At 38.4% G+C, this 16,104-nt stretch overlaps 1 protein-coding gene across 1 annotated transcript; it reads left to right on the forward strand.

Annotated features, from left to right (window-relative positions):
* The first annotated feature begins 3,924 nt into the window (after positions 1–3,924).
* Positions 3,925–14,274, forward strand: slc25a33 (solute carrier family 25 member 33). The gene is made up of 7 exons (XM_041799623.1): positions 3,925–4,147; positions 6,005–6,178; positions 7,502–7,579; positions 8,829–8,929; positions 9,179–9,245; positions 10,421–10,701; positions 10,795–14,274. Exons 1-7 carry the CDS (start codon positions 4,107–4,109, stop codon positions 10,992–10,994), a joined length of 942 nt encoding a protein of 313 aa, XP_041655557.1. The 5' UTR covers positions 3,925–4,106; the 3' UTR covers positions 10,995–14,274.
* The last annotated feature ends 1,830 nt before the right edge of the window (positions 14,275–16,104 follow it).

A 16,104-nucleotide genomic window follows, 5' to 3' on the forward strand; every position in this document is an offset into this window, starting at 1 on the left:
AAGGTGCAAGGAATCATGAATACAGAAGGATATGTGACAATTTTAAAAGAAAACCTCAAACAGTCAGCAGCAGCAAAACTGGGTCTGGGTCGTCTCTTTGTCTTCCAAAACGTCATCAACCCATAACATACGTTGCTCCTGGTGAGGAACTACCTCCGGAAGACCAACATGTTATTGACTGGCCTGCACAAACTTGAATCCTATTGAAAATCTGTGGGGTGAACTGCAGACCAAGGTCCATGTGCCAGGATTCCTCAGGAGATGAGTCCGGGACTTGTTGAAAACTACAACAAATGACTGCAGGCTGCTATTCAGAAAAAGGGAGACGCAACTGACTATTAGCATGGGGGGGGGGTCAAAAAATTCAAACCCTGGTAGTTTTTGTTTTTTGTGAAATAATATAGTTTCTGTGTGGGAAATTTTTTTGAATACAATACAGTTTTTGAAATCATTGCAGCCAACCATAACCTCAAAATGTGTCTGACAGTTTCTTGAGAAAAGTTTAAGCTAATAAAAAGTAAGTCTCTAACTTGCAGGGATGTATGATCTTCTTACATTCAAGAATCAAAAGAAAAAAAGTTTTACATTAAACTATAAAGGTGTGTCAGGCAAGGCCTACACACTTAAAATAAAGCATATATCAATGTACATTAGCCGGGTCAGTGGCCAAAAAAGGGGGAAATGGGATAAAAGTGGCCAGAATTGGCAAAAACTGGTTATGAGAGGCAAAAATTAGTTAAAAGTTGCAAAAATGGAACATAAGTTACAAAGATAAGTGAATGTTTGTTTAAAAAATGCAGTAAGTGGAAAATTATTGCAACAATGAGTTTAACAGTGGCAAAAAAATAAAATGATAAGACATTTAGAGTGGAAAATGGGTTGGATATGTCAAAATGAGTTGAACGTTGCAAAAAAAAGTGGCAAACTGATGTTAAAAATGGCAGAAAAGTAGTAAATGAGCTAATGGTGGCAAAAAAAGTCTTGAAAAAGGGTTAAGATAGCAGAAATGGCTGAAAACAGGTTAAAAGTGTTTGAAATTGGTGATAAGTTGCCAAAAAAGTTGAGATAGTGGCTCAACAGTGACAATAAAATGGTGAAAACGTGGGATACAAGTGGCAGAAATGGTTAAAGGACCAGAATGACTGAAAACCCTCTAACTCTTAATAACACAGTATCAGGTTAAGGTACGGGACAAAACACATAACTATGATTTTACAACCTCTCATTCAAATAGAAACAGGCTGATTTCACAAAGACACAACAATCACTTAAATAAGACAAAGGCTGCTGATAAACAATGAAAACGAGACTACAGAGAAAAAGAACATATTCATGAACAGAAGGACAAACTGAAGAACTGTTGGTTATTTCCCCCATGAGGTGTGCAGAGAGTGAAAGTAAGGTGGTGGGTCATAAAATCAAGGGCTGGAATGGTTTTATGGTTTGATTGGTAAATTTTATAAGCAAGGAAAACACAAGGCCCGGTGACCTCAACCTCCAAAATCTTATCAGTTCTTCCTTGAGTCGGTATTGACATTTGTTCAAATTCGTGAGAAATTCCTTTTAAGTGCTCTTGTTCACAAGAAGGAAGGACAAAGCAAACAACCTGAAAATCATAATGCCTCTAGCCTCAGCCGCCAACATGAAGGCATTAAAACCGGTATCACAGGCTCTCTAAATGACTTCTCGGGCAGTCCTTTTAGGAAGTGTCATACAGCTGTGTGTTTCATATTTGGTCACTTGGTGTCAGTATTTTCAACTCTAACAGTTCATGTGTGACCAACAACCAGTGGTGAAAGGAATTCAAGTCCAGTTTCAGATCCAATTTTAAGTGTTGCAAAACAAAGGAAAGAAAAGAAACCACTGGGGAAAGAGAGAATAAAAACTAAAACATTAGGGGTTGTGAGCATTCTGCAGACACGTGGCTCTTGTGAAGTTTATTTTTATATAAGTCATTAAGTGCATTATGCATTAATGTTTTAAGATATTTTAATGTTATCCCAGGTAAAAGAAAAACACTTATGTGAAGTTTAAACAGCATTTAAGAGGGTTACATATTTCAGACAGCATTTTTAACACGTTATTTTCAGCTAATTTTGATAACTGCTGATAATGTTTACACTATACATGTTGTAGTTTGTATGTGGTTGTGTTACTTGAAAAACTTTAGATGTATAAGTTAAACTAGAAACTTTATACATGCTGGTATACCCTGTTCATGTTTCACTTTTACACACTTGAACTTGTTATGCAACACATGAAATGTAACACCATGATAATAAATAACAAGCTTAAACACCACTGGAACAAATGAAGATCTCCCCAGAGGTTAAAGTAAGTTGAACATTAGCCTGGTGTGTACATCGCATAATCAATGCTCATTGTCAGTGCAGCATGACAACAATACTGTTATGATTTCAAATAGTACACAAACAAGTGCAGCTGGTTTGACCAGGCAGTTCTGACACAATAGCACATATATCATCGTACGTAAACAAGGACAAACAAGGTGCTGAAGGTGACCGAGCAGTTGATCTGTGTGTGTCAGGTTAAAGCAGAGATCTCCTCAGGAAGACGGCAGGAGTCACATTGCAGCCTTTATTACTCACTGGTGGACAGCACATAACGTAACAACCTGTGTCTGCTATGGTAAATAAATGGAGCTGTGTTGTTTTCAATGGTGTTTTCTGGTTTCCCAGCTGAAGGTGATAAGGCTGTTTGTAGTGGGGTTTATCACTTATTTATCTGTTTCTTATCAGAGAAAGAACAATCTATTAACGGTACACAAAAATACAAGAGTAGCATGCAGAGCAAAACAGCAAAGTTAGAAATAACATTGGTTTGAGATAAGCATGCATTTTAGAAGTGATGTACTACTGTAGCATAACATCTACATAGCTTTAGAGTAATCTAAAGCAGTAGTTCCCAACTGGTCTGGCTCCAGAACCACCACTGCATCACTGGTGAGAAATTGTGATTTGAAATTTCCAAAAATTTCAAACCACTAAAATACATTTGTTGAAAATAGAAGTGAATTATACCTTAGATGGAAAAACAAATGCATTTGTTTTATTTTGAGCAATTTTCTATTGATAAGAAATAGCAATTTTGGCTGTTTTCCTAAAATATCAAGAAATTATCATGTTATCATGGGAAAAAAAATGTTTTAATTCCAAGATGATAAAATTAATGAGTCGAGATCTTGAGGGAAAAAAGACAATCTGATTATTCTCACGGTAAACAGAGTAAAATAAAATTCTGAATGCATGTGCACGTAGGGCTTCTGCACATCATAGACTTTTATTTAACCATTTATTTAACCAAGCATACATTAGGGACCACAAAAAAACAGCTCCATGAACCACTTTTGGATCCTGAACCACCAGTTGAGAATCAGTACAAAACAAGTCAGTAGGAGTACACACCTCTCTCCAACCACACCTTGAAAAAATAAACAACGGTACAAGTTTTTGTTTTCTTCATGAAACAACATGACACAACCTACTGTATTTAATTCTGCAAGCCTCCAAGCATTAGGCTAGCCTAGCCTCAAAATAGGTTTTGAACCTGTTTACAGTGTAGGTTTTGGCATTACTTGTATCTCTTTGTTTTGTATTATTTTTCATATATTCATGTCTTTATTCATCCACAGAATGTTCTGCATGCATTACATAACTCAGATTCCCACTGAAAATGAAATAGGGTGCTAGAATATTTTGTTTTAAATATTTTAGTGTTAGCTAAAACTAGTTAGGATCTGGATAGATTCAGAAGTCCAAAGTATTGTTTTCTTGGACCGCTGATACAGGATAATTATTATGCAACATCTTGAAAAGGACACAGCGCAAGGTGGCGAGCACGTGGGCCCACGTCATAGACAACACCCCCGCCCGGCCCCCTGACGTAAATGAGGGCAGATCTTCAGGGCACCCTGACTCTCTTCGCTCGGCCCATCGCTGACAGCTCCACCAAGCCGGCAGAGGGACAGAGGAACAGCGATTCGCTGGGATCACAGCGACACTCTTCTCTACTCTTTGTCCGCGGCGCTTAACGGGCTTTTACAGAAATATAACGCAAGTATGGTGGCTGTTTGAAAAAGAGAAACGATGCCTCAGAAAGACACGCTGCTACATCTCTTCGCCGGGGGGTAAGTCATGTTGATGGCACTATTATCAGTGGTAGAAATAACTCTGATGTTAGCTTTTCATTAAGAGAGCACAGTATTTAATTAAGTTATATAACTCATTGATGATATAGCTTCTGGACAGCCGGTGAGAATCGATATAATTCTCGTAAAATCGATCTAGTTTAGGCTGCTAGCCAGCATGCCCAAATACATGTGAGCTAGCCCGTGTTAGCACAGCGTGTTCTTTTGGATGTACGACGTTACTGGTTCATCTCATACGTCCATTTAAGTTAAGTACTCCTCACTAGTTTGCGTTTTAAGGATGTGACACAACTATAACGACATAACGATTTAACCTGGCTTGTTTTAAGTAAAGCACCCTCCATGTTTCGCTACCGTGGTGAATAAGGTCCTGCCCGTCAGCATCTTTGGTTTCCTCTGACCGTCAGTAGCCTTGCATCAGTCAGGAAGTGTGCTAACGTTAGCCACTGTCAGCCGTTAGCTAGCAAGGGTCGTTTAAGTATTGCTCTTTTTATGTTACTTCCAAGAACTCGTCTCGTGTAACATGCTAATATTATTGTAAATCTGACACTGTGGTGTGTGAAACAAGACTGTGAGTGAACACTAAGCTAAACATTTGTCTCCGTTATGGCTGGACGTGGCGCAGTCAGGAGAGTCGTTAGCTCTGTGGTGTTCCTCTGTTACATAACACTGACGGCACACCGCCAACAACCATAGCTCTCTGCTAGCGATCCAATGAGTTAACCACCTGGACCTATAATGCTATCAATAACCCCGGAAAACAATATTCCGTACAGTGATATAACAACGAGCTGAATGGTCTCTACCCGTAGGGTTAAGGTCACATTAAAGCACAATTACTTCTTCCAAAACGACGCCATTTTACCCTTCATGTGTTATGACGAACCTCTGCGTTTAAGCTTCAAACAATGACGCAGATGTTAACAAGATGTATAATTGGGGCATAGAAATGTGAACCTCTTTGTTTGTTGACGGAATGGCATCAAGTCATTCATCAAACATGCAGTTTGAGAAGTTGAGCTTGAATGACAGCATAAGGTCGCATCTAAACTATGTTATGAACAACACTAGCCTTTCTGCCCAGGAACTTTAAAAGCATCCTTTGTCACTTCATGGAATATTAACTCTTGCACCCATTCACCTAGATTTCTTATCTTTGTGGTCAGTGGTCATGGTCACAACACATTGTTTAAACTTAGTTGCGTTTGTTTGTTCAATTTGGTTGGGTAACGTGAATTTGATCCATGATGTACTATCACCTGATGTTTCATACTGATAACACAGACATTGACAGGTGACTGATGCCCAATCAATGGACAAGTGGGTCAGGTGTTACTATCTCTAGGATGTTTGACCCTGTCCTTCAGACACTGGAGAGTAACAGAATAGAGGCTTAGTTAAATCTGCTCCGCTCTTCCAAGTCTGTCCCTGGTGAGATTCATGAGAGGAGACGGTGACTTATCAAAGATAGACAAGTGAAAGCTGTAAATGTTTAGGAAAAAGCAGTATCTCTCTTGTTAAACAACTCCCTTTGTGTGCAATGGCAACATCTGAGCTGTGCACCTAATGTGTTGGGTTCACTAAGTATTTCCACAGCAGAGCAGGAGACCGCCTGATACCATAATTGTTCATTGGTTGGACACTCCACAGCTGTTATTGTGGAAAAACCCTGTTCTTTGTCTAAGCCTGTATGGGTAATCCCTTTAAATAAATGGACTGAGCACACTTAGCAGGACATTTGTTGCATTACAAGGATCAGAACATATTAACTCATTGCTCTTGTCCTTCTAAGATTTTAACCCACTTTGTGCCTATTTTTGTGTTTTTTATTTGCAGATGTAGCGGTACAGTGGGAGCCATCGTGACCTGCCCCCTGGAGGTGTTGAAGACACGGTTGCAGTCTTCCAGCTTCACCCTCCGGCCCATCTTCCAGGTCCAGCTGGGCACATTAAGTGGCACTGGAGTTATCAGACCAGGGACTGTTACACCGGGGCTGCTGCAGGTCCTACGGTAAGATTTTGTTCATGTTGTCATCTGACAAAAAGTGCCACAGCGGTCTGGGCTTTCCCTTGAGGCTTTTTTGTTTTCCTACATGCAAACAAGGGAACAAAGCGTTCCAACCTTACAGCTGGTGTACTTAACTGTTTATAAAGACTGCCATGAGGGAACTGAGATAATTATGAGCTTGTAACACTGCGGCGTCCTTCTGAGTTTTCCAGGACTTTCTCGTTCAGGCACGTTCGAGATGTTGGCGGAACAACTCTGTAGAAATAACCTTTTTGTTTTAGTTATGTAACACTCTATGTTGTTTGGTTTTTATTTCATAGGAACACTGTAGAGAGCCTGTTATTTGCTGTCTATGTTTGTAGTCTGCAAATGAAGGCCTTTAATCCTGTCCCACATAAACTGAGGATTAAGTACACAGTGTCCTGTTTGTATTTAGTGTCTTAAAACAGCGGTTTGGGCACAAAACCTCTGTTCTTCCAAATTTTATGACATTAATTTATTCTTATTGCTTTACGTAACTCTTTTATAACTTAGGCTAAGAAATATTTAAAGCAGCCTCAGAGGTCCAGAAGAAGCTTGGGTGCTGGATCAGTGTTCTATTACACTCACATGACAGAGGCCTCAAACTGAGCTGGTCTGGACTTTGCCTGCTGTCACTGTAGACTTCTAATATCAAACAAGCTTAAAGACGAATTCTTTACAACATAATCTTATACCAACCTGGCTTATTTTAAATTTACTGTATCTGATTTTAATGCATTTTTATTTTTGCATTCAGTTATTATATGATATTCCCTTGCTCTCAAGAATAGGTCCCCCTTTGACCTGAGAAGAGGTCATTAATGTTTTTTTTTAAAGAAAATCCTTGTTGGAGATATGGTGTAAAGTATCCTTGAAAGAGAGCTAACTGAAATACAAGGTGTACATTACAGAAATTGACACAAATTGCAGCCATACCCTCCCCCCTCAGCCAGGCCCCCAGGCGGACCAGACTGTCATGTAAAGAATGAAGGTCACTACCTTTAAAAAAAATGCTGTTGGGGGTGTGGCTGAGTGACAGGCCAAGCGCTACAAGGGGAGACGGGGTGACATGCAAAATCTTATGTAAAGCCTGTTCAAGTGACCGGGACTGGTACGTGACTTGGAGTGATTTCAGGAGCTTGGCTATCAATCTCACTCCTATTTTAGACACAGGAGTTTTCCAAGACCTTTTCTGTACAGTTGAAGAACATGTGCAAGAATAGATATAAAACCAAGTATATAGAAAAGTGAAAACATTTAAAGGTTTTTATTGATGATTGATTGTCTGGTTTGTTCTTTTTGCAGATCAATATTAGAAAAAGAGGGACCAAGATCACTTTTCCGAGGTCTGGGGCCGAATCTTGTCGGTGTGGCACCTTCAAGGTACTTGCATGTTTTATTACCTCATTACTCTTTCCTACACCAGATCTGACTGACAGAGTTCTTAAACTGTTTGGTATTATCACTTTGAAAAACACAACCTTGTTGTTCTTAAGGTGAATGTTAAATTTAAACTGTCGCCTATTTTGAATGAAGTGAAGCACACTGGTGCTTTCACTCTGTTTTTGTGTACCAGAGCACTTCATTCTTATAAACAGGAACAGAAATAGAAAGGGCTCTGGGGCTTTATCATGCTATCCCATGTTTTTCGTTTATGTAAGCACCTGCACAACTGAAGTTCTAAAAACTACTGGAATTTTTCAGTAAATTCAGTCAGTGTACTCTACCATCTATCACACGATAAAGGAGCATGCTAGGACTGTTTGTACCCTCTATGTTGTGGATGAAAGCATTAAAGGGCTTTTAAACAGGAAGTTTCTGTCATGGCAACAACTTCCTGTTGCCTTATAGGGTTTGGTGTCTGGTGTCAACAGTTTCAGTAAGCATTTGCATTTGTGTTTTGTTTAACTTATGGAAAAAATGAAAACGAACAAATAAGGAAGTATGTGTGAGTCATAAGGTTTATACTTTAACAATAATGAGAGGAGCTGGATAATTATTGAGCTGTTTTAACTTGTGAGTGACTCTTTCACAAGAAGCCATAACAAAAGCTAGAACTTCAGTGAGCACACTTGGAAAGGTTTTGATTTTACCTATGTGCAGTTTTTATTGACAACAATGGTCATAAGTAATAAAGGAAGTAAACTCTGATCTATAGCAGTATTACACTCATAAAATAACCAGGCCTACTGCACTTGACTGAAGCTAATTAGACTTTGAGACTTAAAAACAGGTCATGGGTTGCATTTACTTTGCCCATAGTTAATGAGTAGCTGCAGCTCAACCGTTTATTCGTAATCCCACTGCCCCTCCATTCCACCGGCCAAGTTGGACTTGCTCAGATTCACAGCAGCTCTGCAGGCATCGGCCGTGGTGCCCACTGCTTATTCAGCCCATTCTGCTGCAGTGGCAGTTTGTTCCCGAAGCCAAGCAGAGAGAGAGAGAGACAGTGAGAGTGAGCAGGCGCCGGGCAACAGACAGCTCTGGATGCACTCTGTCAAAAGCCAATATTACATAATATCCCAGCTGTTTATAAAACCACATGCGCACATATTGAAAAATGCATTCAGATGCATTCAAGAGCTGTGCTCTAATCCTTCTTGCGCTAACCAGTTTGTTCTCTGTGTTTCAGGGCCATCTATTTTGCTGCATACTCCAAATCTAAAGAGATGTTCAATGGGCTGTTTGTGCCTAACAGTGGAGTGGTGCACATGTCCTCTGCTGGTGTTGCAGGTGAGCACAGAGGAAATGTACAGCTGTGTTACAGTTACAGTCCAGTGCCCTGCAAATACATTAGCTGCAAAGCGTGTGAGGTTTATCCCCTGGTAGATAAAACAAAGCTGCCATAATCTTTTATAAATCTAGAAAACTATTCCTTAGAATAAACCAAAAAAGAGAGTTTTGAATCAAAGTTTTAGCACAAACCTTTTTCCTTTGTCACCTTGCAGTGTGAAACCTTTTCCGTCTTTTCCTCATTTTCAGCTTTTGTTACGAACTCTCTGATGAACCCTATCTGGATGGTCAAGACCAGGATGCAGCTCGAAAAGAAGTGTGTACCCTCTTAACTTAACCTTTTTTAGTTGTAGACTGACCTACGTAAAACAATCTTGAGCTATTTTGGGGACTTTGTGGTTCTCTTTATAATATGACCTTTAATAGAAGTCTTTAACAGAGCCCTCCTGCACGGCACTGTCCTTGAGTTATGCAGCATGTTCAGGCTGAGCTTGTGATCTGGATCCATAAATACACAGAGCTGACGCACTGTCCTGCGTGCAGAGAAAGAGTCTATATTTACATTGGGGAGTACAGGGCAGTAGTACCACAGCAGGTCAAAGGAACCGTACTGTTTACTTTGACATTAAAGAAACACCTTCCAACTGCACAAAACAATGGCTTTTTGACCAAAGAGAATTAAAGAAGCAATAAAAGAATTCATGGTTATAGCAGTTACTCATTTAACCCTACAAGGAAGCAAAAATCTGTTTCCTTATTTGGTTTTTTAATTTACCGACAGCTTGAACAAGAAAGAGGAAGAATGACTCCAAACACGATCAGCTACTACCAAGAGAAATTACTCTTTTAGAAAACAGATTTCTATAAAAGTCTTTCATTTGAATGCAAGTTTGTGAGTGGGGTCTCGTAACTTGTGATAGGCTCGTAATTATGAGGTCTTAAGTATAATAAATTAGAAAGGTTAGAAAGTAGACCACTACATCATTCAACATAAAAAATGAATAGAAACTGTGAGAAGTACCCCTAAGCAAATATCGACTGCTAATTTTGCCATGTTAGAAAAGGAGGAAAATGGAGTTTACCTGTTCCAACAATCATCTACCCGGTGTCAGTAGAGAACCAAAATACACCAATAAATTACTACATTTATCAAAGTTTACTCTTCCCTATATTTCTACATTAATCATAATCATAAGGAAGCTATGTAACACTTTACTACATCATGTTTCTGTGTTTTATAGTTAAAACAAAGCATAACCACAAAAAAACACAAGCAAATATAAATAAATAAAAGCTAATCAACTACTAAATATGCCTAGACATCAGTAGAACTCGTATAATGTAATCATAAAAAAACATGGTAAACATGTAACAAATTCAGTGGTTAGGATAAAGCCGCATCGGTATCATAAAATGAAGAGAGCTGTTTGTTTAGATTAACATCTGTTATATATTTTTGTACTAATGAGCCTGTCCTGTTTGAATTTTCAGAGCCAGAGGAGAGAAGAAAATGAACGCACTGCAGTGCGCCCGCTATGTTTACAAAACTGAAGGGATGCGGGGCTTCTACCGAGGCCTGACTGCGTCTTACGCTGGAATCTCAGAGACCATGATCTGCTTCCTCATCTACGAGACACTGAAGAAACAGCTGGCTAAGAGTCAGTTAGCTTCACCAAACGGTGAAACAGAGAAAGGAGCATCAGACTTCCTGAGTCTGATGTTGGCAGCTGCTTTCTCAAAGGGCTGTGCGTCCTGCATAGCCTACCCACACGGTAAACAATTGTGTTTGTCTTTTGCACCATGACAAACTAACGTCAGGAAGATGTGTTTACTTAAACGACTTATCTTGTTGTTTGTCTCCACAGAGGTCATCCGGACACGGCTGCGTGAGGAAGGCAGCAAGTACAAGTATTTCTTCCAAACGGGGAGGTTAATAATGGTGGAGGAAGGCTACGCAGCCTTTTATAGAGGACTCATTCCACAGCTAATAAGGCAAATCCCCAACACAGCCATTGTCCTATCCACATATGAACTCATTGTGCATCTGCTTGGGGAGTCCAAGTGAAGAAATGCAGGGAAGTTGGGATTGTTCCAATGATGGATGCCACATAAAACCCACCACACACTGGGCAAGGGACTTCAAAATGCAGCACATATATTTTTTTATGTGCTGCCAAGCAGACACTTGAATGGTGGAACTGAAGTGGGTTGTACTGTTATCCAAAGAGCTGAATACATAATTTAATTAAGTCCTTATCATTAGGAGTGCAGAGTACTCAGAGTATCAAATGACCAGGATTTGTGGTACTTTATTCAAACTGTAAATCTGTGGAAAAGGTCATTTTCTAAGAGGACTAGTGTTAAGTTAACTAAATTATTTGACGTTTTGTTTTTTTATGACTGTTTGTTTCCTTTTATCAGTGGTAAATGTGCCCACTCACCTGATAATGCAGTTTGACTCATTTACTTTCTGATGGAGGTTGATCACATGAAGTGCTAGTTATAGTGCTGTTCCTTGCAATTTTCTGACTACTCAGATCATTTTGACATTTCTGACTCATAAATGCTATGACCTGGTTTTTAAGTTTGAATTACAGAGAAATATCTTAATTTTCATATATATATATATATATATATATATATATATATATATATATATATATATATATATATGAACATATTCTGTATAAAAGAAGTACAGGTTATCTGTATGTTTTCTTTGTGGAAAAAGTCACCTTTTACAATATGACATATTAGATGCTTATTTGACCAGTGGCTCAATAAAATGCATCAAGAAAAATGCCGTCTTACCTTAATGCTGCTAAAATTAGTTTGAGACAAAAAATAAAAATCAGGTTGTTCTGCAGATCAAGTGCTTGTATTTTTTTAGACTATAGCTAAAAATGTCTGAGTACCTTTTTCACGTAAGGATGACAAACTAAGACGTGCTAAAAAACAGATCTTTGATAATAGAAACTCATAAAGGTTTGTTGGTTTAATAATAACAATATGGCTACCTAAATTAGATCAAAGATAATATTTTTTACCAAAAGTAAAGACAAAACTATAAGAACTTTTTATTGACCAAAACTGGGCTGAAATGTTTTTGAGTTTACTTAAACTGAACTAAACACTGAATTGGACCATGAAAAGACCTATGTGACCGTATATTTAAGGACAATGCATCCAAGCACTTTTTCTTGTACAAAATTGAAGCCAAAATACCCCTGCTACAGGGGCTGGCATATAGAGCTCCACAACATGGTTCCGGTAGTAAAAGTGCTGTTCATTTTCTCCATAGCGGATTTCATTATTAGCCGGATTGTCAGAAACACCCAAGTTAAAGGCAGCCTTACACCTAACGACTTTTCGTGCAGTTTCAAAGTCACAGACAAAATTCCAAAGTCGGAGTAAAGTCATGAGAGTCTTGCTAAAGTTTTAGCACGAGCCCTTGATCTCAGTCGTTTAGTGTAGGTGGTCATAAAACTCGATACAAGCAGTTTTAAGGCAGTCATTCTTCAGTCTTGGCGTTACAACAATATCACACGTGTCATAAATGTTTAGTCTGGTCATATTCATAACTTACAAAGTTGATTCGGTTTTTCCTCAAACACAATCTTACTGTAGTCTTGTAGTTAGTGACCCCCAGTCTTTGCAGACTCTTAGTCTGTGACTGTAGTCAGAAACTGAGTTTTTATAAAAACTCAGTTACTTGCTGACAAATTGTCTTTAGATGTGAGAGGGTGATGTGCTTCTGTTGTAAGGTATCAACCTCTTTTTGAGAAGAAGATTACTAGAAGTACTGGCCAAAGATACCACTGTACCCACACTCATAGTAGAGTGTCACTGTGGCCTCTGTGACCGATGGGGCCGGTAAATCTTGAAATGCCTACCACGTAGTAGCCTATGTGACTTATGTGCAGTCAGTCAGCAGGGGAAGCTCCAAACATTTTGGCTTCACTCCATGATAGCTGTCGCTGTGTTCATCTTCATATAAAGTCTATAGGTTCAATGTGTAAACCCGATAAATTCATCATAAATTCAATAAATTTTCTAAATTGTTGCTCTGCACTAATGTAGTTTTTGGAGTATGTGAATGTGCTTATTTTTCAAATTGTCTTAACAACAGGCTAACCTACAAATAGACTGTATTTCCATACTCCCATAAAAAAACATTCAGCCCAGGACTGTTCCCCATTTTATCATTAAATTCAAATCCATCAGACTCCTCTATGACCTTGGTCGACCCATTAAAAAATCATTTGTTCTCAGACTGAGAGACAATACCTTTTGGCCTACATTAAGAGCAAATATGAACTGCAACTACAAACAGCGTTGTGTGCTGACATCTATTGTCACTATTTTTAAATGTTAGTGATCCTTTGTCAGTAAATACAGGCTTGACTCTGAGTAATTAATTTGTCCTAATCAGGTTAGGCCATGTGGACTAGATGTATTGGCAAGGTGAGTCAACAATGTTTCTATCAGAGTATGAATTGGATTAATGTCTAGACTCTGAATTAGCCGCTTTTGAGGATGCTAATGTTAAGGAATGTCTGATTACAGACTTCCAGGTTTGAATAGTCCTTCAGAATGAAGCTGTTTATTTCAAAACTTATCTGTAATCATCTGATGTTTTTTTTTTTTTTTTTTTTTTAACTTCTGCCTTCACACGTGTCTGTTCTCGATGACTCCTTGTTCGGACACAGAGTAATCATGAGGCTTTTATTGTGCAATAACAGTATGATGACAAAAAACAAACCAGAGCCAAAGGAATGCTTTGTCATCAGTGACTGGAAACTAAAAGAAAAGACAAGGCCTCTGGGGAATTTATTGAGTTTGTCGTCAGATGGTGTGCAAAAAACATCATGTATCAGCAAAGAAAAAAACCTTCCTGTTGTGATTTGGTTTATCCATGCACATTCTTTCCAGGCTGGTGAACAGATGGGTTTCATTTGGAGGACTGAATTAGAAGAACTGAATGGTGTTGGCCAAAAATCTGTGAATGGTGGATATTTGTGTCTAGTCGAACAGTGACAGAGGTGCAGGCTCTGTATTGCCATGCTTACTCACTCTTGGTGAAATGTATACAGTAGCCTACTTTGGCCTAAATAGAGGGTTTTCCAATTTATGTATTTTTAACAGAGGTGTCAAGTAACTAAGTACAAATATTTCTTTACCTTACTTAAGTAGAACTTTTGGTTATCTATACTTTACTAGAGTAATTATTTTTCAGCCTACTGTTTACTTCTACTCCTTACATTTTCACACAATTATCTGTACTTTCTACTCCTTACATTTTAAAAATAGCCTCGTTACTCCTATTTCATTTCAGCTTGTTTTCGTTCCGGCTTGGCATCATTAAAAAAAACACAAATAAAAAACCCCAAAAACTATCCAGATAAATCACGCCATCCAGATAGAGTGAATTTGATTGTGGTTGGATGATAAGTATAAACATAATACCATTCTGTCACCCTATTGGTTTGTATGCGATCCATTGCACTTTTAAACATGACAAATCTCGTCACACACCAGCAAGGAAATGTCAGATGTATGTAGCCTAGTACGAAGATGTCTGTGGCAGAGATTCACGAGAACTGGAGCAAAATGTCCCAACAAGCACCAGAGAGGAGGTTGGTTATACACATACTGTATATGGTTCTTGAATGTATTTGCATTGTACTAAAATGCGTTCATTTTCAATGGGCATAAATACGGCTGAAACAGGTGCATCCCAAATTTTTCAACATTAACATTTTTATATAACATTATAGTCGTTATGGCCTTTAGAAACATGTTTTTGGGGATGTGGGTTAGTGCACTATGGTGGAATGGAATGTATAATGGAATGGTAGAATGGAATGGAAAGTATAATGGAATGGAATAGTGGAATGAATTGGAATGGCAGGAATGGAATTGGCCCCTGTGGCACGGCCTAAGCTTTTGTCCTTGATGGAATTTTTTCACCTTTACATTACTTTTACTTTTATACTTTAAGTAGTTTTGAAACCAGTACTTTTATACTTTTAGTTAAGTAAAAAGCTTGAGTTGATACTTCAACTTCTACCAGTCTTTTTAAACCCTAGTATCTATGCTTCTACCTGAGTAATGAATGTGAATACTTTTGACACCTCTGATTTTTGACAATGCTATGAATTTAGTGATGGCCAGTCATAGGGCAATGGGAACATCTGTGGGGGTGGGGGGGCTTTGGCTTCCTAAAAAATACTAACTAAAATGATGAGAGAAAACATATATCATCATTTGCAGAAAGATATTTTGGTAAGAAAATGTGTTGAACTATTACTATAACTTCAGCATGTGTGCCGGGCTCCCATGATTTCCCTCACTAAGTTCCTAGAAATAATTTTCCTTTGCTGAGCCACAGCACAGCCATAGAGACAGTTTTACAGTACTAGAATTCTGGTACTAAGAAAAGCCCCTCTACAAAATTAATTATACTCAAGATAAAGTAGAGGCAAATCTTAACACGTAGAACTTGTCTAAATGTGAACTAAAGATTATCATTACCAGAAATAAGCTGTCTGCAGACCATATTTATAGAAGGAACAAATACAGTAAACATTATACATTCAATGTGCATGTAGCTTGTGGCATTGTCTTAGCATGGACTTAAAAACATTTCCATACATCTGATTTAAGGCACTAATTACCAACGGGCCTCATTCTCTAAGAACACTATAAGATTTGTAAGAAAATTTCAAAGAGAAATCTACATGGGATTCATGACACAGTCTTAAACTGCTGTTTGTTTCTCTTTAGTTAATTAATGTCAGGTGCTGAAAGCTCCTGATTAACATAAGGAAACACCCTTTTTAAGCCCATATAAGAGCTGTGCACAAAGGCAGAAGGAACACGAGAGAAGAAACATGATGTTAGCAATGTCCAAGTTAAATTAAATCATATAAACAATACTTAGACAATTGTAAAGTGGATCTGGTCCTACTCCAAATAAAACCAAAAGAGGATGGGTTATTTATAAACTTAAAACAAAAAGTAAGGCAATTTGTGTTTGGTACATTATTTCTTTGTTGTAACAATGCTTCTTGGTAATAAATCTTATACCGTTGGAAAGCCTGTTTATGACCCTTTTAAAAGACGCCACATTTGTAAGGATCATGCATTTGTGGGATGAGCAGCAGAGCCGAGTA

This window comes from Cheilinus undulatus, linkage group 11 (genome assembly GCF_018320785.1).
Source record: "Cheilinus undulatus linkage group 11, ASM1832078v1, whole genome shotgun sequence".
Classification (NCBI taxonomy): domain Eukaryota; kingdom Metazoa; phylum Chordata; class Actinopteri; order Labriformes; family Labridae; genus Cheilinus; species Cheilinus undulatus.